The sequence below is a fragment of the Chinchilla lanigera genome, unplaced genomic scaffold (assembly GCF_000276665.1).
Source record: "Chinchilla lanigera isolate Chin_1 unplaced genomic scaffold, ChiLan1.0 scaffold00004, whole genome shotgun sequence".
Lineage (NCBI taxonomy): Eukaryota > Metazoa > Chordata > Mammalia > Rodentia > Chinchillidae > Chinchilla > Chinchilla lanigera.
The window spans coordinates 15,588,155-15,609,667 of record NW_004955405.1 but is presented as its reverse complement, the minus strand read 5'-3'; the positions used below and the strand labels follow the sequence as shown (position 1 = coordinate 15,609,667).

The window sequence follows — 21,513 nt, the reverse complement described above, 5'->3', positions numbered from 1 at the left end:
TGTCAATGTTTCTCTGTGTCATGGTAGTTCTCAATGAAGCAGCGGTGGCTGGCCTGAGGGCTGGCGTGCAACAGCGCTCACCGCCATGTGGCTTCTTGTGCACCAGAGCCCCTCCTCCCAGGTGCCTGTTAGGCTGGGGCCCGGCCCAAGGGCGAGCGCTCCCCGCCCTGTGGCCTCCTGGGCACCGGGGGCCCTCTCTCCTGGGGCCTACGAGGCAGGAAGCTAGCCAGCCGGAAGATGGGCGCTCCCCGCCTGAGGCTCTCTGTGCTCCGGAAGCCCTCCTTCCGGGGAACTACGAGAGTATAAAAATATTTTATGTGGCTGATATTTCCATCAGATCTTGAAATAAACATGTGTGTGAGAATTTAAAGCACTGAAGTATATATGAACATGCTAATAGAAGTATAAGTTTTAAAATAGAAATAGAGCTGTTGGTTAATGTTTCTCTCAAACAGTGTGGCAATTAATGACAGCATTAATACAGACATTTTCCTGGCTTAAAAGTTTTCATACAATGAGTTCTATGCCTGGAGATAGACATCCTGTCAGCAACAAATATTACTTCAGGTAGTTCGTTTATTGTAGAAATATAACCCGCCCCCCCACCAAAAAAGAAAAAGAAACATAACCCGCTCAGCACATTTTATGTACCTTGCTGAGTACCTTCAAATTGTGCTGCATGTTATTGTTCTAAACTTTGGAAAATGAAGTGCATTTATTTTGGGGTTGAGTATACTTGCTAATGCATGTTCTATACTGTTTATTTATTGTGGTTTTTGGATGCTTAATATGTAAAAAGCATTTGTAAAATAAAGATTGTGTTAAGACATCCTTAGCATGCGACACACAGTGGCATACACCTGTAATCTCAGCACTTAGGAGACTGAGGCAAGGGGATTTTGGTGAGTTTGAAGCCAGTCTGGACTACATAGGGAGTTCAAGGCCTTCCTGAATTAGATAGCGAAACCTTATCTCAAAAAAATAAACAACAAAAAAAGAAATCCTTAGCATGTTTGTTTAAATTAGCTTTTCCAGCACATCTTTTTCAAAGAAATAATAGCATGTTTAATGGTAACTGGTAAAGTTACAATGAATGTTTGTTTCATAGTTTTTTTTTTTTTAACTATTTATAGGAAACTATTTTTAATTGTTATTTTAAAGAAAATAGTACAAAAGAAAGAACAGCAGCAAAATACAAACAAAACAAAGCAAGGACATTATACAGAGGACAGTGATACAGAGTTTCAAACCAAATGATAGGGATTAACAGAGGTTGTTATATTACATATTGTTATCTTCAGTGAAGTTGCTCAGATTACCAGATGTAAGAATAGAAGATTGATCGAATTGTTAAAGGGATTAAGAAAATAATAATTTAAAAGAACATTAGAGACAATATATAGTTTCACTAGACAGAATTTTAGGAATTCACCAATGGTTATACTGCAAATTGTATTATACCTCTTTTAAATCTGTGTTCTTCTAGGAAGGTGCTGGATGGATGCTTTGGAATTGGCTTTGAAATGTTCTAGTCTTCTCAAACGTACAATGATCAGGGAAGGAAAAGAACATGACTTGAACATTTCATCAGATAGCACTCATGTGACTTTGTATGGCTTATTACGTGCTAACAATCTCCACAGTGGTGACAACTTCCAGTAAGTACATACTACCACTAATTAGTAATGACTTCAGAGACCTTGTTGTTCACTAGGTTAGTTAATAGTCCTAGAATTTTGGCAATGTGTATACGACTGAAATTTGCCTATCTTCTTCACATATATGGCCTACGCCTTTAAAATTTGTCTGCTATAATCAAGTATAGAAATTTATTTCCTTTATTCTAGCCAACCTGAATTATTCTCTTTGCCAAATAAAAACATACTGTCTACCTTGTATAGTGTTCCTTCCACTCTTTCTGCTATCATAATCCTATGTATTTTTCAAGATCAGTTTAAAATATTACATCATTGATGCAGTTTTTTCCTGCCTCTTAAAAATGAAATATAATCTTTTTATTGCTGTTCTCTCACTTTTTGTAGTGGCACTCATATTACTTTCTGTACCTGGTATTTATGAGATTATATATTTTTTTTTTTTTTGGTTTTTCTCCGGTATCAGGAACCGAACTCACGACCTTGCGCTTGCCAGGCAAGCGTATGAGATTATATTATTAAGTGTTTTCGATTGGAATCGAATCAGTTTGTGGTTTTATGTCCTGAAACATTTATTGTAGTGAATACAAAAAAATTATTTCTTTGGGGAAACTGGGCAGCAGTTCAGAGACTTTGTTCAGGTGCTGGTGTCCTGTGTTGCTTCGCAGGATGAATCCTGAACTTCTCTTTTTCCTCCCTCTCCCCACTGCTCACACTCTGGCTGCAGCTGCTCATTCCCGTCAGCACTGAGGTTGTTCTCAAAGTTACACTGCTGCAGGCAGCCTGAACCAGTTCTTTTCCTATCCTTTTTCTCAACGCTATTTTGTGTCTTTGTTTTCACTCCTTTAAAACCTCCATCACCTGCATTTTTACATCCTTTCTTTGTAGACCCATAATCTAGAGTTTTCACTTTAATCCAAATACCTGGAGCCTGAATGAGTAGTACAGGAGTTAGGGAGGACAGCTGATAATAGGAATGGATATTTGCTGGATATCTATTCCCAAGATTTTACTTCCATTCCACAGACTGTTTACCCTAATCACTTTTAGTAAGAATAGGATGAATATAGCAAAACTTTTCAATTTTAGACTGCGGGCATATTTCCTTAAGCTGAAATTTCCATTTCCAGTTCTCCCTGGAATTTTTGTCTCAACAGTAAGCTATTTCATCTTATTCTTGGAGTTACTTTGGGTATCTTTGGAGGACCTAGATTGTAAGGTAATTTTCAGGAAAAAATGAATTTAACTATAGAAAACACTTAGAACAGTGGCAAGAATAGTAAATTCACAATAAATATTATACTCATTCTAATGGATAAGTTCAGTATCTGAACCTTCTTTATTCTTCTTCCTAATAATTCCCTTAAGGTTAAACGATAGTGAAATTGAACGACAGCATTTTAAGGACCAAGATATGTATTCTGATAAGTCTGATAAAGAAAATGATCAAGAACATGATGAGTCAGACAATGAGGTGCTGGGGAAAAGTGAAGAAAGTGATACTGATACATCAGAGAGGCAGGATGACTCATATATCGAACCTGAGCCTGTTGAGCCTTTAAAGGGCACCACTTACACTGAACAGAGCCATGAAGAGCTTGGAGAGGTAAAAGTACATTTTCAGAGATTATGGTTTTCTAACTCTGGGGAACTTCCAAATGAAGTTTTTGATATTACTTGCTTGATATATTGTTTGTTTTCCTGAAATACAACATTTATACCAATTTTACTTTTAAAGTATGTATATGTATGTGAAATATGTCAAGATTTATAAACAACTAAACACATTTACATCTTTTCCACAAATCCCAATATAGACTATCAGATTTGAAGTTTACATTTTCTTCATTTTCTCTTGAAATAGGGTACTGCCTGATATCATCATCAGGTACAAAGTGAATTATAAGGAAACATGAGTTTATAACTTCCTTGTTATTGCTAATGCATAGACATGTGGTATAAAATAGTAGGATACAGGGTTTTTATATATTTCTCACTTTGATATCGCTTGTGGATCCTTTTTTTACTTAAGCTTTATAGCTATAGACTTCATTTATTATTTAAAAAGTTGTTTCCGTATTTTAAGAATGCTTGGAATAGTCCTGGTGATAACTTACATTTTCAACATGCTATCTTGTCTACATATCTACATATCTGCGTCTCTGAAATAAATGTAACATTTCAGTATGCTTTGTTAATTGCTAAAGGCAGGTGAGGCTTCTCAAACAGAAACTGTGTCTGAAGAAAACAAAAGCCTTATCTGGACATTGCTGAAACAAGTCCGTCCAGGAATGGACTTGTCCAGGGTTGTTCTGCCTACATTTATTTTGGAACCTCGTTCTTTCCTGGATAAACTTTCAGATTACTACTATCACGCAGACTTCCTGTCTGAGTAAGTATATTCTTAATTCTTAAAATAGAAGATATTGTACTTCATGGTTTTAGAGATTCTCAAGAGTGCTATTTTCAATGATTATGCCTTTCCAAAGTCAGATTCTAATGACACATCATTCTTTCTTCACCACTTCTGTAGTTGATCGTAATAAGAAATGTATTTTATGAAGCTAAGTTGAGAGCCCACAAGTTTGAGGAAGACAGGAATTCTACCCGTCACTGCCCACTGCTCGGACAGGCTCCCAGACCTGTTCACTAGCTAACTTAACACAGGCTGGGTAATTGGCGTGTGCTCCTCATTAAGCCTTCATTCAAGTCCCATCATAGGTTTGGTTTCTTCAGCTTACACAACCAGAATGTCCTGCCAGGTGTTGCCTTTTCACGTAAGTTCCTTCTCCTGTCTTCCTTTTCTTTGGAAGCTTCCAGCTCATCTTGAGTATAATTCTGAAGAAGGCAGGTATAAGGAAACAGGAAAGAAACTGTCTACTTCTGTCCCAGAGTGTTTTGGAAAGTTTTGCAAAGAACCTCCCACCTTCCTACTCCTGACCTGCTGCCTGTACTCCAGCAGCAGTGTTTCCAAGACATTGTGTTTTCTGTGATACCAACTGCTGGCCCTGTGACCTGATTTTTTAGACTGTGCATCAGTGTCTGTTTTCAGTTTCTGTTTATTAACTGCATTGGTAACATTGGAAAAAAAATGAGTGAGTCGAAGGATAATTGATAAACTGGGAAAATTTTACAAGGTATATGATAGACAAAATGTTCATGTCCCTAAAATATGAAGAACTCCTAGAAATGTGAGTGAGTCAAAGGATAATTGATAAACTGGGAAAATTTTACAAGGTATATGATAGACAAAACGTTCATGTCCCTAAAATATGAAGAACTCCTAGAAATTTAATGAAAATATTAAAATACAGAAAAGGGGATAGAAGAAATGACCAGGCATTGCAAAAATGAAGAAATAGAAGCAGGTTTTAAATGCATAAACTTCATGGAAAATAAGAAAAATGTGATTCAACCTAGCAATGTAGCAATGTACAATAGGACTATACATTCATCACACTAATAAAAAGCCCAAAAGTATGTACCAGTTCTTCTGTCTTCCTTGTTTTCTGTCTAGAAATTCATTTCCCTCAGAATATATGGTAAGTGCCTATGAAAAGACTCCCATTTCCACGGATATGAAGGTTGCACTTTTATGTCAGCATACACTGTCGCCAGGACTCTGCAGGGCTGTAGACACTTGCACATATCCTGTAAGTGATAGAAACAGCACAGTGCCTTTGAAGGGAATCTGCAGTGTTTGCCAAAGCTGTAGATGTCTTCATCCTTTGATGCAATAATCCTGCTTATTGTGAGTAACTCCTGCAGCTACAACTCCACATACACCAAATGACACACAGAATATTGCTGCAGCAGGGTTTGTAATAGCAAAGCATTAGAGATAGCTCAAGTGTCCAGCCGTAGTTGACTGGTTAGATAATGTGTGGGGCATCTACACATACACAGAAGAACTAACTATAGAAAAACTCCAGAAAAAGAAGAAGATACAGCAGAGTGAGTACTATCTTTTTGAAAAACAAGACTACTATATTTGGTTATTTATGCATAAAAGAAGCTTTAAAAGAACTTTAAAAACAACAATTTAGCCATGATGGTGGATGCCTGTAATTCTAGCACTCTGGGAGACTGAGGCAGGAAGAAGTAAGTTGGAGCTGAGCCCGGAGCAATTTAGCAACTTAGTGAGACCCTGTCACAAAATAAAGTGGCTAGCAGTGTAACCCAGTGCAAAAGCCCTGGCAGCACTGGCTTCAGTCCTCACAAACAGAAACAAGCCAAATAACCTTACGTATAAGCAATAAATAGGAGCATTGTGGAGACTTAGAACAGTATATAACTGTTATAAATGGCAGCCATATGCATTGAAGATGTGTATTTCTTCATATTGCTTTAAGTTTTCAAGCTACATATATTTAAAATAAAAAATTTAAAATAAAATTACATAATAAGAGAATTTAAACCAATAGGAAAAGAGCAACTAGAGGTTTGTTACTGAAGAAAAATACAAGTTGTCAGTAAGCCTAGGCCTGGCCTCTGCCACCTCATACTTCAGACATGCTTGTGAAACACAGATGCCTTTTTATAAATATGGAGGGCATGATAACTACATTACAAACAAATACAATAAGGTACCTTATTAATAGAGGTCCCATCTAACACTCATGATCAGTGTTTTTCCAGACTGGCAGCAATAGCCAAATGGGGGCGGGGAGGCAGCTGAGTCATGGCTCCTATATGGTGAAAATTACCCTTTAATTTATCTGTTACACTAGTACAGTTCTTCATTCTGGAAAATCAATTGTAGTACATAAGGGGAAGTCAGAGGATAAAAATCATCATGGTTAATTGAAATTATTTTTAACTCTTCTTCCATACTGTTAAAACGTCTGTATTTTGTGGAAGATATTGAAAACACCATAAAATCTTATAGTTAGAAAGGTAAATAACAGTGGCTGACCCCAGCTTACTGTCCTATCATTCTTGAGCCACACCCATTACCACTTACCACTGATTTTTGACATCAGCCACTGCAAATGGACTCAACGAAGTGAACACTGGTCCTTCATGACATGTGGGGCCAAAGACCTCTAGCAGAATTGTTAATGGGACTGCTTGGCTTCTTGTTGCCGGGCTGCTTGCTTACTGCTCAGTATTGCACATGGCAGGCAGTATGCAGTGCATGAATCTCAAAAAGTGAGTGTATGTTTTAATCTCGATTTCACACAGAACCCCTTAATACTTCTCAAATTCTGTAGGAACCCCCCTTTTTTTTGTACTGGGAATCGAACTCAAAACCTTGCGCTTGCCACGCAGGCACTGTGCTGCTTAACTACATCCCCAGCCTAGAACCCCACTTGAGAAACTTGGTTTGGAAAGTTTCCAAGAACCATTTCAGCAAAGACCTGGGCAATGTATCAAAGATGAGAAAAAAAATCGGAAAAAATTACCAAATTAAGAAAAATAATTCTTGGAAATCAGTTTTACGTGGTTATCTCTGCCATCTATTTTAAGTATGAATTGTTTTATAATTATATCTTTCACTCAGTTAATTGGTTGATAAATATTAGGGAGAATTTGTGACATAGCCTACAAAGATTTTATGATTATCATTTTATTTTCTAGGGCTGCTCTTGAAGAAAATCCTTATTTCCGTTTGAAGAAAGTAGTGAAATGGTATTTGTCAGGATTCTATAAAAAGCCAAAGGTAATAGTTATACTTTATTTTCTTTAGGTTTTTATGAGTCTTGTTACTTTTAAATTGTTTACTAAAAATTATTAGCAGAGTTGCAAAATGCGTGGTTATTTAGACCTGTATTTTTAATTGAAGTCATAGGATTTTACTTCATGAAAATGAATTGAAAGTAAAAGTGAAGTCTTTTATGTAGAACTTTTTGAGGATATCTGCCTAATGATACTTGTTTTGACTAATTTAAACTATTTTAAATCCTCTGTATTTGTAATTAGAAATATGTATGTTTTGCTCTAGGGACTGAAGAAACCTTATAATCCTATACTTGGTGAGACTTTCCGTTGTTTATGGATTCATCCCAGAACAAACAGCAAAACTTTTTATATTGCTGAACAGGTATTAGAAGTGCATGTTATAGAATCAAAACAGACCTTGACATTATTGGGATATTTTTATAGACAGTGTTTACTCAGTAAATTACTGTTTGACCTTTCTTACTAATGAATGGTAAGCACTTAACTTTCAGTACTAAATGCTACAAGTACCATACTCCTAAGTATTACTCTTACAGTCATGGAACCCTTTGATCAAAAATACTTTTCCTCCCCTTCCTCCTTGTGCACTCTTTATGTTTGTTCATTTACTTTTGGCCAGGTTTATACTGGTCATACTTAAAATATTCAGTGGTTCTCAGTTCCGAAATCAGAATTATACTAATTTTTCTGGCATTCAGGGTCTTCTGGATTCTTCTAAGTTTATCTCTTATGCTTCTTTTTCTTTGTTTTTGTGAGATAGGCTTGCTATTTAGTTCAGACTGGCCTTGATTCAGACTGGCCATGAACTCACTATGTATCTAGCCCAGGCTGGCCTTGAAGTCAGCGATCCTCCTGCATCAGGTTCCCAAGTGCCAGGATTACAGTCATGCACCACCACACCTGGCCCCGAATGCCTTGATGGCTAGTTAGATCTCTGTATTGATCACTAGATAACCTGATCTTATACTGTCTTGCCCCCTTTATTTTAATTTTTTTTATTTTAAAGAGAGTAGTAAATGAGAAACAAAGAAATAGAACAGTAGCAGCATACCAGTGTCACGAACATAAACAAATCAAAGCAAGAACATTCAAAGTGATACAGGGTCTCAAGACAAAATAATACGAATCAACAGTGGTTGTTACATTACATATCGCTATGCTCAACTACATTGCTCAGATTACCAGATGTAAGAATGAAAGGTTGCTCAAACCATTAAAGAGAATAAGAAAATAATTCTTTGATAAAACAGTAGAGATAATACAGAATTTCACTGGACAAGATGGTAGGAGTTCACTACTGTAATTCCATTACCCACTTTATTTTTAAATTTAGTTCTCCCACTGAACATTTCTTCTCAGCTATTCTTCAACAAACCCTGAGCTGGTCATTCTTTATTATTCAGATAACTGTAGCTCCCCGTGATTTTTTTTTTTTCCTTCTGAAATGTCTGTTATTTTTGTGATTATCCAGTAAGCTATTTTTTTAATACTTGTGTTGTTTACCTTATTACAGGATATTTCTCTGATTGGTTAGGGAAGGTAACAATTGAACTCGTATTCTCTCTCCTTACACATGAGGCTTGTTTAGTTGTTGTTACGCCTCTCACAGGCAGTTCGAAAATACTGCTTAGTTTTTAAACTCATGTCATTGAAATTTACATACATTTACTTTCACTACTCTCTCTCTTTTCCCCTGTCTGCACAAATTTGAGGAATATGATGTTCAGTCTCAACAGCCGTGACTCCTTTTTATAGTAATTCACACTGTTAGTTTAAGAAAGATGAAACCATGTGTCCTTTGATAACCTCCTCCTTCTCGCTAGAGCTTTTGATGCACATCCCTCAGGAGGAAACCATTTATCTATATTAGTGTTTTAAATTCATGATTACCCTGCATTTAGTTCACTATAATTCTTCATAAAAACAATGTAGGGGGCTGGGGATTTAGCTCAGCGGCAAAGTGCCTGCCTGGCAAGCGCAAGGTCGTGAGTTCGGTTCCCGGTACCGGAGAAAAACCAAAAAAATAAAAAAATAAAAACAATGTAAATATATTGAAAACATTGAATTATTAAAATAGCATATTTGGCCAGGAGTCGTGGCTCACACCTGTGATCCCAGCATTCAGGAGGCTGAGGCAAGAGGATTACTGCAAGTTTGAGGCCAGCCTGGGCCACATAGTGAGTTCAAGGCCAGCCTGTACTACATAGCAGGACCCTGTCTCAATAAATAAATAAATAAACATACAATACCATATTGGTCAAAGCTTTTGTTTCCTGCAGCCAATTCAGTAATCCGTGTGAACAGTAGACAGGAATATCTAAGAATATTAGTTGTTCACAGTTGTGTAATGATGGCTGCCAAAACTGAATGGTGTAAAATACTTGGTATCTCATGAGGTTGAGGAATCTAAGGGAGGAGAGATGGAGAGAAGGTGGAAAGTAGAGGGGGAGGGAGAGAGCCCCCAAGACCCTGCAGAATGGAAGCTGCATTGTAACCTAGCTGCAGAGGTGGTCATTCCGTACAGCCATTTTGGCTCACTGTGAGGGAGAGCTACCTTACATTGTGAATACCAGGAGGCAGATTTCCGTGGGAGACAGGAAACTGTTACTGTAACCATCAGTATCTAATTTATTACCTATCAAATGTTTCTTATGCATAAGAATTTAACTTTTGATAATAATACAATAATAGCTAATTTTCTGTTTTTTTCTGTATTCAATAGGTGTCTCATCATCCACCAGTATCTGCCTTTTATGTTAGTAACCGAAAAGATGGATTTTGCCTTAGTGGTAGTATCCTGGCCAAGTCCAAGTTTTATGGTGAGTTTTCCCATTCCAACCTTCATCCTTTCCACAGAAGTAGCACTTTCTGGTGACTTTTTGTTTACAAATAAAATTTATAAAATAACTTTTTGTCCTCAGCAAAGAATTTATATGTCATTTAGAATATCATATTTAATTGAACAATGACCTTGTTGCCCATTCATAAGAAGAGGTGCGACTCGTCTTATACAACTTCACATAGGTATACTTACACATAGGTGTAAGTACATCACAAATACTGTATCGTATATGAAAAGACAAAATGATTTGCCCTCTAGACCTTTCAGTACGTAGTAGGTTTCCTTTACCTTTATCTCGACCAAATTTTTTGTTTTGTCTCAGTGTATTTGGGGGATCAGTCTTTTTATTTTAGTCTTTAAATATTGAGAGAAAGAATCTAAGTACTAGTAAGAAAACTTGGTCCAGGGTCAATTAGCAGCACTCTTTTTCTTGACATTCTGTGCTAAACAATCCTTTTTCCTCTTATAATGTTTGCTTTGGATGTTATGGTTAGAATGTTCTTCTTATTTTAGCCTAATTAATAAATTAGTTATCTGTTATACTTTGCTGATTCTATTGTTTTTTAATTTTCCTGACATTTATTTCTACATATAGTGTGTGTTTGGATTGAAGATTATAACTTTTTTTGTCAAAAACTAATTTTCCTGGGGCTGGGGATTTAGCTCAGCGGCAAAGCGCCTGCCTGGCAAGCGCAAGGTCGTGAGTTCGGTTCCCAGTACCGGAGAAAAACCAAAAAAAAAAAAAAAAAAAAAAAAAACTAATTTTCCTGTTACCCCATTAATTTACCACTGATTTTCAGTGCCATTATCTTCCACTTCAAGGGCTCTTCTCTGATCTATTGACCTGTTTTTTCTTGTAGCACTATTCTGAACTGTAAGCAACCTTTACTTTTAAATGCCTACCTAATGTTCTGTAGAGCAGATAAAAGACAGGCGCTTCTCTACACACTGAAAGACATATTCTTATTTAGGAGAACTGCTTGTGATTTTCAAGTGTTACACATGGACCACCAGAATCAGAGTTTTAGTTGAAATGTTGAACCCTAATTTTGACTAAGTCAAAATAACTGGACTCAAGAATACGAATTTTTAGGTAGGCATGGTGGCACACACCTGTAATCCTAGCACTTAGGAGGCGGTGGCAGGAGGATTGCCAGAAGTTCAGGGCCAGCCCAGACTATGTAGTGAATTTAAGGCTAGCCTAATCCTGCATAGCAAGACTGTCAAAATAACCAAAAACGAAAATGAAAAAGAAAAAAAAGAATAACCAGTCTCCCCAGGTTATTCTAATGCACACTGAGCTTTGAAATGGCTTGTTATACAACATTAAATGAAAAGCAGAATACAAAAAATAAATGAAATCGAGTCAACTCTACTTTAAAACATCTATATAGGTAAATATATGTGTGTGTTTATATATATCTAAGGAAAAAGGTGCAAAAAACTGTGTAAATATGACTACTCTAAATTACAGAATTATGAGTAATTGTCTTTTAATTTTGTAGGGGGACAGGGTCTCACTATGTAGTTCAGGCTGGCCTTCCAACTATGTTCCCCAGGCTGGTCTCAAACTCACAGCAGTCCTCCTACCTCAGCCTCCCAAGTGCTGGGATGTCTTTTTTAATTTTTCAAATTTTCCAAAAGATGAAGGGTTTCTTTTGAAATAAGGGAAAAGCTAGATGTGTTGAGATATAGTATAGTTGTAAACAGTATATAATAAAAGAAATTATTTTATATACCAATCCATGCATAAAATTGGATTTAAAAAACCTTTATATTTCATTGTGATAAAAATGTATCTGGGTGGTAGTGGCTGAGTAAGATCTTTTTAGATTAATCCTACTCTTGCCATCGACATCTGGACATTATAAATGAATGAATGAATGAATGAATGAATAAATAACACCCAGCTACCTGAAGACCTCTGCAGAAAAAACAGATACAGGCAAATTCTGGAATCCACAGTCATATAAGAAAAAATACACAGAATAAGTCTCAGTTCCGTGGCTTTGGGCTTCAGGCCAGATATAAATTAGCAAGCAGTTTAACCTGAGGAACACTAAGTTTGTGGAAACCAAGACCACTGGACAGAAAGTAAGACTCTCAAAGGGACGAGCCAGAGAGGAAGATCTCAGATTCTCCCTGCTCACGTGTCTGACCCAGAAGGGTCCGTGTCCAGAGCAAAGCTGCTGCCCCCGGGTCTTAACCAAATGACTGCCAGCCAAAACAGCTCTCATTGGGAAAAAATCATAAGATCCAGCCTCCACAACTTCATGTTTATAAAGCCCAGGACAAAATAAAAAGTTACCTAGCTTCTACCACAACAAAAATGATACACAGTCTCGAGGGAGAAAGAAAAATCAACTGAGACCAACCCCAGGATACAAGTTTAGAAATACGACACTAGGACTTTAAAGTAATGGTAAGTGCCCTCAAGTAACAGTGAATGGAAAGAAAGGACAGCTCAGCAGAAAAACAGAAATAGAAGGTATTTTGAAAACTCAGAAATTCTAGAAATGAAAAAATGTGTGAAATTAAAGTCATGGAATGAACTTTGCAACAGATGGAGATGAAAAAGGAAAGAGTAAGTGAACTTGCACATTTAGATCCAACACGGAAAACAGAAAAAAGTTGAAAGACTAATGCTAAAAGTTTCCCAAATTTAATAAAATACATAAATTATACATCCAGGATGCTCAAAGAACACTAAATAGTATAATCAGGAAGAAAGGTAAGCCGAGGCACAGCTAGTCAGACTCTTCAAAGCTAAAGATCAAAAACACATCTTGAAATCGCTGAGAGAAAGCAGCACAGTATACCCAGGAAAACAGTGATCACGTAATGGCTAACTCCTCATGAGAACTTTGAAGAATGCAGGAAAGGGAAACACTTTTATAGTGCCAAGAAGAGCTGTCAACCTAGAAGTCGATAGCCAGTAAAAATACTCCTCAAGAACATGGTCTTCAGACAAAATATGATTACAGGAATTTAAGTCTTGAGAGTTAACCGAGTTATGACCTGCATATCAGAATTCCTTTAATTCAAAAAAAAGACAAATGAAGCTATCTTGTGAAATGGTGTTTTTTGGGTATTTTACATACTTGAGGTTTTTTTCACATGGCCTTCATAAAGTATCAAACACGTAACTATAACTTTTGAAAGTGCTCATATTGTACAAATGAGAATATGAATCAAGTACTGTTTTAGATATAAGATAATAAAGACATATTTGGGCACATCTGAATCACTGACATTAAGATGTTTTAAACATATTGTGCTGTAGATACCTGGCAGATGTCCTAAATATATTTTGTTTAAATAAGCTGAAATTAGTTTTGTGAAATTTAATTAGTCATACTTTGTTTCAGGAAACTCATTGTCTGCAATATTAGAAGGAGAAGCACGGTTAACATTCTTGAATAGAGGAGAAGACTACGTAATGACAATGCCATATGCTCACTGTAAAGGTAATATTTTCCACCCTTGAGCTGGATACTTCTTAAACCTTCTTTCTAAGTAAAGGTGTGTGTTCATTTTTTTGCTGTGCTTTGAGATTGGTGGAGTCAGACATACTGCGTTTGAAAGTCCTCTTCGTTCACCAGTACATGAGATGATTGATACCTGCTGAATGTGTCTGTGACGATAAACTCACATGTAATAGATTTTTGTTGTGTATACTTTATTTGGAAGAGACTGGTTTGCAGTGGTGGAATTACTTTGTACTTGCCACTATGCAGGATTTGAAATTTGATGAAAGTGTCCATATTTGAGCATCCTTAAAAGTGATTTTAAGGGTTCTTATACCCCTACCCTTTTAAAAATTTCAATTTGCTATTTTTCAGGGTACCAAGTCCTTTAAATTTTTTTTTAATCCTCATTTGACAGTTTCTTAAAAGTTAATACATTATTTCTCCCATTATATAGAATACAGATAGAGGTATTAAATAATATCTGTGTTTACAGTATAACTATATTTCAGCAACTGTTTTATGCGCTTCACATTTATCAGCTTATTTGATAATTTTAGCAGTCCTACAAAGTAGAAATGTAGCCCTGCTTTATGGATAAGGAAAATGAGGGGCAAAGAGGTTAATTTGCCTGTGATCACACAGCTAAGAAGTGGCAAGGTCAAGATCTGAACCCCGTCTATCTCTGCAGTCTTAACTTTTTACTATTTTATATCACTTCTAACAACACTTGGCTTGATTATTATGTCTACCCTCCTTTCCAACATATTTCTTCTTTTTCTTTTTCCCAATATATCTCTTTTTCTTTGTTTGTTTTTGAGACAGGGACTGGCTATGTAGTTCAGGCTGGCCTTGAACTCTCAGTGATCCTCTTGTCTCCACCTCTCAGTGCTGGGATTACAAGGGCACCACCACACCCAGCTTCCAACATATTTCTTAAAACTTTTTTTCCCTTGAGACAGGGTCTTGCTATATAGTTCATGCTGGCCTTAACCTCACAATGACACTCCTGCTTCAGCTTCCCAGGGTCTGGGATTACAGGTGTGCACAACACACCCAGAAAAACTTATTTTTTGATAGCTATTTTACAACCTGATTCCCAAAAACATAGAAATTCTTTAATATGGTCCCATTTCACAGTTGAGAAACTTAAAATGTTAAAGAATCCAATTTTAACCCAGTTAGTAAGTAACCAAGTTATGGCATCAGACTAGATAATTCTTAAAGCTTCATTTGTAGTTCTTAAAATAAGCGTGAAGTATCTGGAATTGGGAATTAATAAGCATAAATATTTTTAAATTTTGTATCATTTATCTCATGCCATACCCAACTGGAAATAGGGAAAAAAATTTTATATCAGTGTTTTTATTGCATGAGGGAAAAAAAAGAGAATAAAACCCTTTATGATGAACATAGGAAAGAATGATTATTTTTATAAGATTTTCTGTGTATTTTCTAAGGTGTGGTTCCCAAATCACTGGTCTCACAAGTTGTTTTGTAAAATAAAACTTACATGGCCAAATAAGTGTGAGGAATGTTTCATAGTCTGTTTCCTTCTCAGAAATTAACATCATCTGTTTGCATATTAAAGGCTGCTTTAACAGCTTGATTAATAGATGCACACATGTACACAATCTGTTTAATTTTCTTTAACAACTTCCCCGGTTCTTAGCTTAAGAACCTATTTTGCAGTTGTTTGTTTGCTTCATTTTTTCATTACTCGTGGAGAAAGTATCAGTTAAGTTCCTGTGAGCATCTTGTCACACTAGTTCCATCAACTAATTCAGTATATAACCTTTTTTGTGTGTTTGTTTTAAAGACACCATGTTTAATTATGACACTGCATATTACTATTTCATTGCTGTTCAACTAATAGCCAGTAGCAATATAACTCATGCCTGAATGAAGCTTTAACACATATAATTTCTCTATAAGGTACAGCATAGTCGTCTTGTACTTAAGAACTAGATAACAATTTAATTCTACACTTTGGTCAGTTGATTTGATAAAAATCTTTAACAAAAAGCACAAAAATGCAAAACATGCAGCACCAAATACCCTGCAAAAAGAATATTTTTTAGAGTGTGAGAGATGATTGCCCCATTTACCTCAGAATTTTTGCCACCCTGTGCATGTCCTTGAATAACCACAAAAGCACTGTGATTTTAGAATTATCTATACATTTTACAGAGTAGGCAAAAGTTACAGATACAGAGTCTGCACATACTGATAAGCTGTTATTCATAGCCTATAGAAAAAACTTATGTCTGTATTACAGATTTTTTTTTACATGGGATAGAATGCCCTTGAATTATAAGTTTCTCCTAAAAGGATATTAGATTGCAGAATGCTGTTTATCATTGCCCAGTACCTGTCTCTCTCTTCAAACTTTTGTCAATTTTTTTCCTTAGGAATTCTTTATGGCACCATGACACTGGAGCTTGGTGGAATAGTCAATATTACATGTCAAAAAACTGGATACAGTGCAGTACTTGAATTTAAACTAAAGGTTAGTACAAAATGATATGAGATACTGCTTAATTTAAGAGCTATACTGTAAATAGTAATAAAGAATACAGTTTAGTTCCTTTGGTAATTATAGACTAAATATAAGAACACAGTTCATGTCAAATCAATGAGAAGTTGCCTGCCTGGCAAACACAAGGTTCTGAGTTCAGTTTCTGGTACAAAAAGAAAAAAAGTTCATCTGAGGGATGAGGGCAAGGCCAGATGAATATCTTGAGATAATCTGAATAGTAGCCTTAGAAAAACCAAAGTAACACAAAGCCATCATTTTTCTCTTCAGTTAATAAGACTATTAGTAATATATAGGAAATGAGACTTTAGAAGTGATTGGATAGAACTTGCTCTGTACATGAAAGCACTGCTTTACAAAGTACTACAAGGTGTATATCATCTTGCATTCTAGTCATGTTTCCTAAGACAGAATTGTATTGCTTACTCTTTCCGCATAACAAATTATTCTGAACTCACAGGCTTAAAAACAACCATGTTCTGATCTTCAAGTGATCCATGGCACAGAAATGCAGATAGGGCATCCTGGAAAGGCCTTATCTCTGTAACTTAATGCAGGGCCCCAGGAATACTTCCAGGACATGGATGACTTGACAGCTGGGGCTGTCGTTTATATGTCTGATGTCTGGGCTGGGACTGAAAGACCTGCACAGTTAGCCGAGTGCCTATGTGCATGTCCTGTCCATGTAACTTGGCTTCCTTACATGATGGGAGCTTGGAGGTAGACAAACTTTCTAACTTGGCAGCTTAGGATTTCCCTGTGCAAGTGTCCAGGTGAGCAAGGTGGGAGCCTTCCATGACCCAGCTTCAGAAGCCAAATTACTCACTTCTCCCACTTATGTCACTTCTCTAGAAGAATTTTTAGCTGCCCAAATTCAGGGAGAAAGGATGTTGACCCTATTTCTCAATGGGAGAGGGTCATAGTCTCACTGAGGAGGAGCTTGCGGCCTAGAGGGGAAAAGGGTAGACATTACTGAGGCCATCTTTGAAAAATTGTGTCAGGTGTGGTGGCACATACCTATAATCCCAGCACTTGGGAGGCTGAGGCAGCTTCTTGAGTTTGAGGCCAGCCTGGCTTACATAGTGAGTTCAAAGCCAACCTGAACTACACAGTGGACCCTGTCTCAAAAAAAAAAAAAAAAAAGAAAGAAAAGAAAACGAAAAATTGTGTGCCTTAGAGTAAAAGGGAAATTTGAGACCTTTTCATAGTACCAGTAGGTGTTGTAGGACAGTATGTTATGTTCAAATAAAAATATTCCTATGAACTGTAATATTTATTGCTAAATTTCTCCCATGTTGATATCCAGCGGATATGCAACTCTGATCTAATGAAAAAGACCTCCTGTATTATTTGATGTAATTCCATTTTTTTGATTTTGTTTTCACTGTAGCAAAATTTTGCTAGGGTGGTGATACTGACGTTCAAAAACCATGGTGAAAGAGATTCTTAAGCAATTTATAACACCTTTAAGGGGCTGGGGATTTAGCTCAGCGGCACAGCGCCTGCCTGGCAAGCGCAAGGTTGTGAGTTCAATTCCGGGTACCGGAAGGAGGAAAAAAAAAAACACCTTTAAATATTGGAGCATCAAAATTAGCAAGGCTGTATAGCAGTGCAAAATGTATTCCTTTTATTTTTTAGAGGGATTTTTTGGTTATACATTTTACTTTGTTGTTTTGAAAGAAAGGGTGTTACTTCTTTCAAAGGATCACTAAGTTCCTTCTGTTTACTGAGTCATTATTCCTAATGCATTGCCACATTGGCGGGGCACAGGCTTGACGGGAGAACAGCGCCCGAGAGAACCTGGCACACGATTCAGTTATGTTATTGTAAACTTTCCTAGTGTATTCAGATTCCACAGTCTATTTCTACCTCACTTCTAACTAAAATTGGAGGATCTCACTATTTATGAGTAATTTTTTTTCTACCTTTTATGAACTATGTATCAACATTATTTAACTTTTTCCATTTCAGCCATTTTTAGGGAGTAGTGATTGTGTTAATCAAATATCAGGGAAACTTAAATTGGGAAAAGAAGTCCTAGCTACTTTGGAAGGCCATTGGGTAAGTATTTTTATGTTAGCTTTATATAAAGAATCCTATCCTGTGGAAAAAAATTACTAATCACATTGTAGAAGTAAAAGCCAACTCATTCCATTGCTAAAAGCACCAATATTTAACCTGAGCTTCAGCTTAATAGCAGATATTTTGGTATTATTCTGTTACCAACAATATTTAGCTGTATGTAATACTTTACTTTTTCAAAACTTTTGAAGAGCTGGGTGTGGTGGCGTATGCCTATAATCCCAGCGCTTGAGAGGCTGTAGCAGGAGGATCACCGTGAGTTTAAGGCCAGCTTGGGCTACATAGTGAATTCAAGGCCAGCTTGAACTACATAGTGAGACCCTATCTCAAAAAACAAAGAACTTTTAAGTTTGTAGAAATGGCTAACATTTATATGTTGTTTACTATATGTAGCATAAAGAATGTAACATATTAATACTTAATATAACCCTATGAGGTGGGTACATAAATACTCATTTTATTATTGCTTGTTAATTGTCCTCATTTTGTAGAGGAGAAAACTAAGGCACAGAGCATTTAAATAATTCACTGAAAGTGATGGAAGCAAGTAATGGAACTCTGGCTACAGAGCTGTGCTTTTTTGCATATAGCATTTTACTTCCTTGAGCGTACAAGAAAGAAGCATAGCTCCACACAAAAATACATGTTAGAGGAGTGTGAAAAGAATACAGTAGTACATTATGAGAGCAATGGCTATGATTTACTTCTCTGCTGGCCTGTGTTCATACTTGTGTAATTTGCTTAAGAGGAACTTAAATAACTAACAAGGATTGTGGTATTGCTAGGATATACTTTTACTGGGAACACGGAGCATGTACTGTTATCTGCATTGTAATAAGTGAAACACAAGGAAAATGCAACAAGATTTAGGGACTCAGCTGGGCTATGTATTTTCTACAAAATTTTTAAACTGATTTCTGTCTGAATACTACTTGGGGGGCAAGGAGTCTTTTTTTAAAAAAATAAAATTTCTAAGTTTGTACTCCAATTTTTAATACAAAAGGCTCTTTCAAGTTTTTTATATAAAGAATCCATACATGGTCAGTAGCATCATTTTGTAATTGCAGCAGACTGTGTTCTTCCTTAATAATTTGAAGATGGTAGTTGAGGTTTTGCATGTAATGTTTGACATTTTATTAGTAAGTAAAACTTGTAGGATCTCATGAACTTTCCATGTATTCAACCAAATTTTTCAAAATTGACTAGTATTACATATTTAAACTTTATTAAAATATTTTTATAAAAATAAATTTGAGACTTTTAGAAAAGTACTGGTTATATTTGTTTAAAAATGTGTTAAGATTCAGTAACAGGGAAAAGTTATTATATAAGCCCTTCTAAATAAAAATAATTTCTACATTAATGCCTTAATTTCTTTAAATATAGGATAGTGAAGTTTTTATTAATGACAAAAAGACTGATAACTCAGAGGTTTTTTGGAACCCAACACCTGACATTAAACAATGGAGATTAATAAGGCACACTGTAAAATTTGAAGAGCAAGATGATTTTGAATCAGAGAAGTAAGTATACCATTTTTCAGCTACCTTCATGAAGTTCTGTTTTTTTAATCATTTAATACCGCGATCACTATTCTCTGTCTGCTGTTACATTTTATTCAACAGTTTATCACTAGTAGCCCAGACATGATGGTACATGCCTGTAACCCACCTACTCAGGTCCCTGAGGCAGGGCTTGCAAGTTCAAGTTCAAGGCCAGTCAGGGCATCTCAGGGGAATCCAGTTACAAAATTTAAAAAAGGAGTAAGGGCTGAGAATGCAGCTCAGTGGTAAACAGCTGCCTAGTATGTATGAGGCCCGAGTTCAATCACCTGAACCACAAGAAGAAAAAAGTTTACAATTTGTGGTCTGTGACATTATTCTGTTGGGTATATGTGAATATCAAATAAATGCAATACAAGTGCCAGGGATATAGCTCAGTGGTGCAGCAGACCTGGCAAGTGCAAGGTCCTGAGTTCGATTCTCAGTACCAAAAAAAAAGAAACCAGCAATACAAATCTCTTATTTCTCTGCAACTCAGAAGTAAACATTCTAATTTTCCCTTTCTTCTCCAGTACTCTAAATATTTCTTTTTGCTGTCATGAAATGATAGAACCTATTAGTGATATTTAGTTTCTCCCTAACAACTATTTTTTAACCTAGTATAGGCATATAATATGCTGAAGGAAGTGGTACAGAATCCACTTTTGTACTATTCTCTGAAGCGCAAGAATAACACCACTGGATGTGCTGGCTTCCAAAAGACTTACCTAGTTGGGCAATAATTAATGCCATCGTTTTTGTTCTTAAGTTATGAAATTCTTGCTAGATCACTTATATTTTTGAATGAAAAATATCTTACCCATTTTATATGTCTTTGTATTAGAAGAGATCTGTGTGAAAGAAACTGCTAGGCACTTCATGTACATTAGTCCTCGCTAGATCTTCCTGTGTATCGCTCTCTTTAGTGGATACTCAAGCCTATGTTTACTTTTCCTTCTGCACTCAAAATTGAGGTTGCCAAAAGTGGAAAAGATGTACTTCTAAAAATTTTATCCCAGCACTCGGGTGGCTGAGGCAGGAGGATTGATGCAAGTTCGAGACCAGCCTGGGCTACAAAGTGAGCTCAAGGCCAGCCCGAACTGCATAGTGAGACCCTATCTCAAGAAACAGAAAGACTAAATACATACATACATACATACATACATAAATACATAAAAAATTTCATCTCAGAGCCAGGCATGCTGGTGCACACATGTAATCCCAGCACTCTGAGAGGCTGAGGCAGAAGGGTCACAAGTTTGAGCCTGGGCAGCTTAACAACTTAGCAAGACCCTTTATCAAAGATTTGATTTTTTTAAGACAGGGTCTCACTATGCAGTTTAGGCTGGCCTTGAACTCACTTTGTTACCTAGGCTGACCTCAAACTCAGGGTGATCCACTTGCCTCAGCCTCCTGAGTACTGGGATTAAAGTCATGTGCCACTTTACCCAGCGCTGTCTCAGTTAAAAAATAAGTAAGTAATGTGGGCTGGGGATATAGCTCAGGGTAAAGGCCCATGTATTTATGTATGTATGTATGTATGTATGTATGTATGTAAATTTTAAGGGTTTGATCACCAGTACTGTAAAAAGAAAGAAAAAAAATTCCATTTCAGCCATAAACACATGATGCTGTCCATCAAAACTATTTTTCCAAAGCATATAACAATTTCTGAGATATGAATACAGTTCAGCATATCTTAAAGATG

The 21,513-nt window shown here is 36.4% G+C and overlaps 1 protein-coding gene across 5 annotated transcripts in view; it reads left to right on the top strand.

Annotated features, from left to right (window-relative positions):
* Osbpl8 (oxysterol binding protein-like 8) overlaps positions 1-21,513 on the top strand; it is a 151,981-nt gene that overhangs the window by 119,316 nt on the left and 11,152 nt on the right. For all 5 annotated transcript variants that reach the window (XM_005374345.2, XM_005374344.2, XM_013517742.1 and 2 more), the window contains 10 exons: positions 1,487-1,658; positions 3,024-3,261; positions 3,863-4,047; positions 7,236-7,317; positions 7,600-7,698; positions 10,060-10,156; positions 13,548-13,646; positions 16,058-16,155; positions 18,154-18,243; positions 19,651-19,787. In XM_005374345.2, coding sequence (XP_005374402.1) covers positions 1,487-1,658; positions 3,024-3,261; positions 3,863-4,047; positions 7,236-7,317; positions 7,600-7,698; positions 10,060-10,156; positions 13,548-13,646; positions 16,058-16,155; positions 18,154-18,243; positions 19,651-19,787 — 1,297 coding nt within the window. The remainder of the gene's footprint in view (positions 1-1,486; positions 1,659-3,023; positions 3,262-3,862; positions 4,048-7,235; positions 7,318-7,599; positions 7,699-10,059; positions 10,157-13,547; positions 13,647-16,057; positions 16,156-18,153; positions 18,244-19,650; positions 19,788-21,513) is intronic.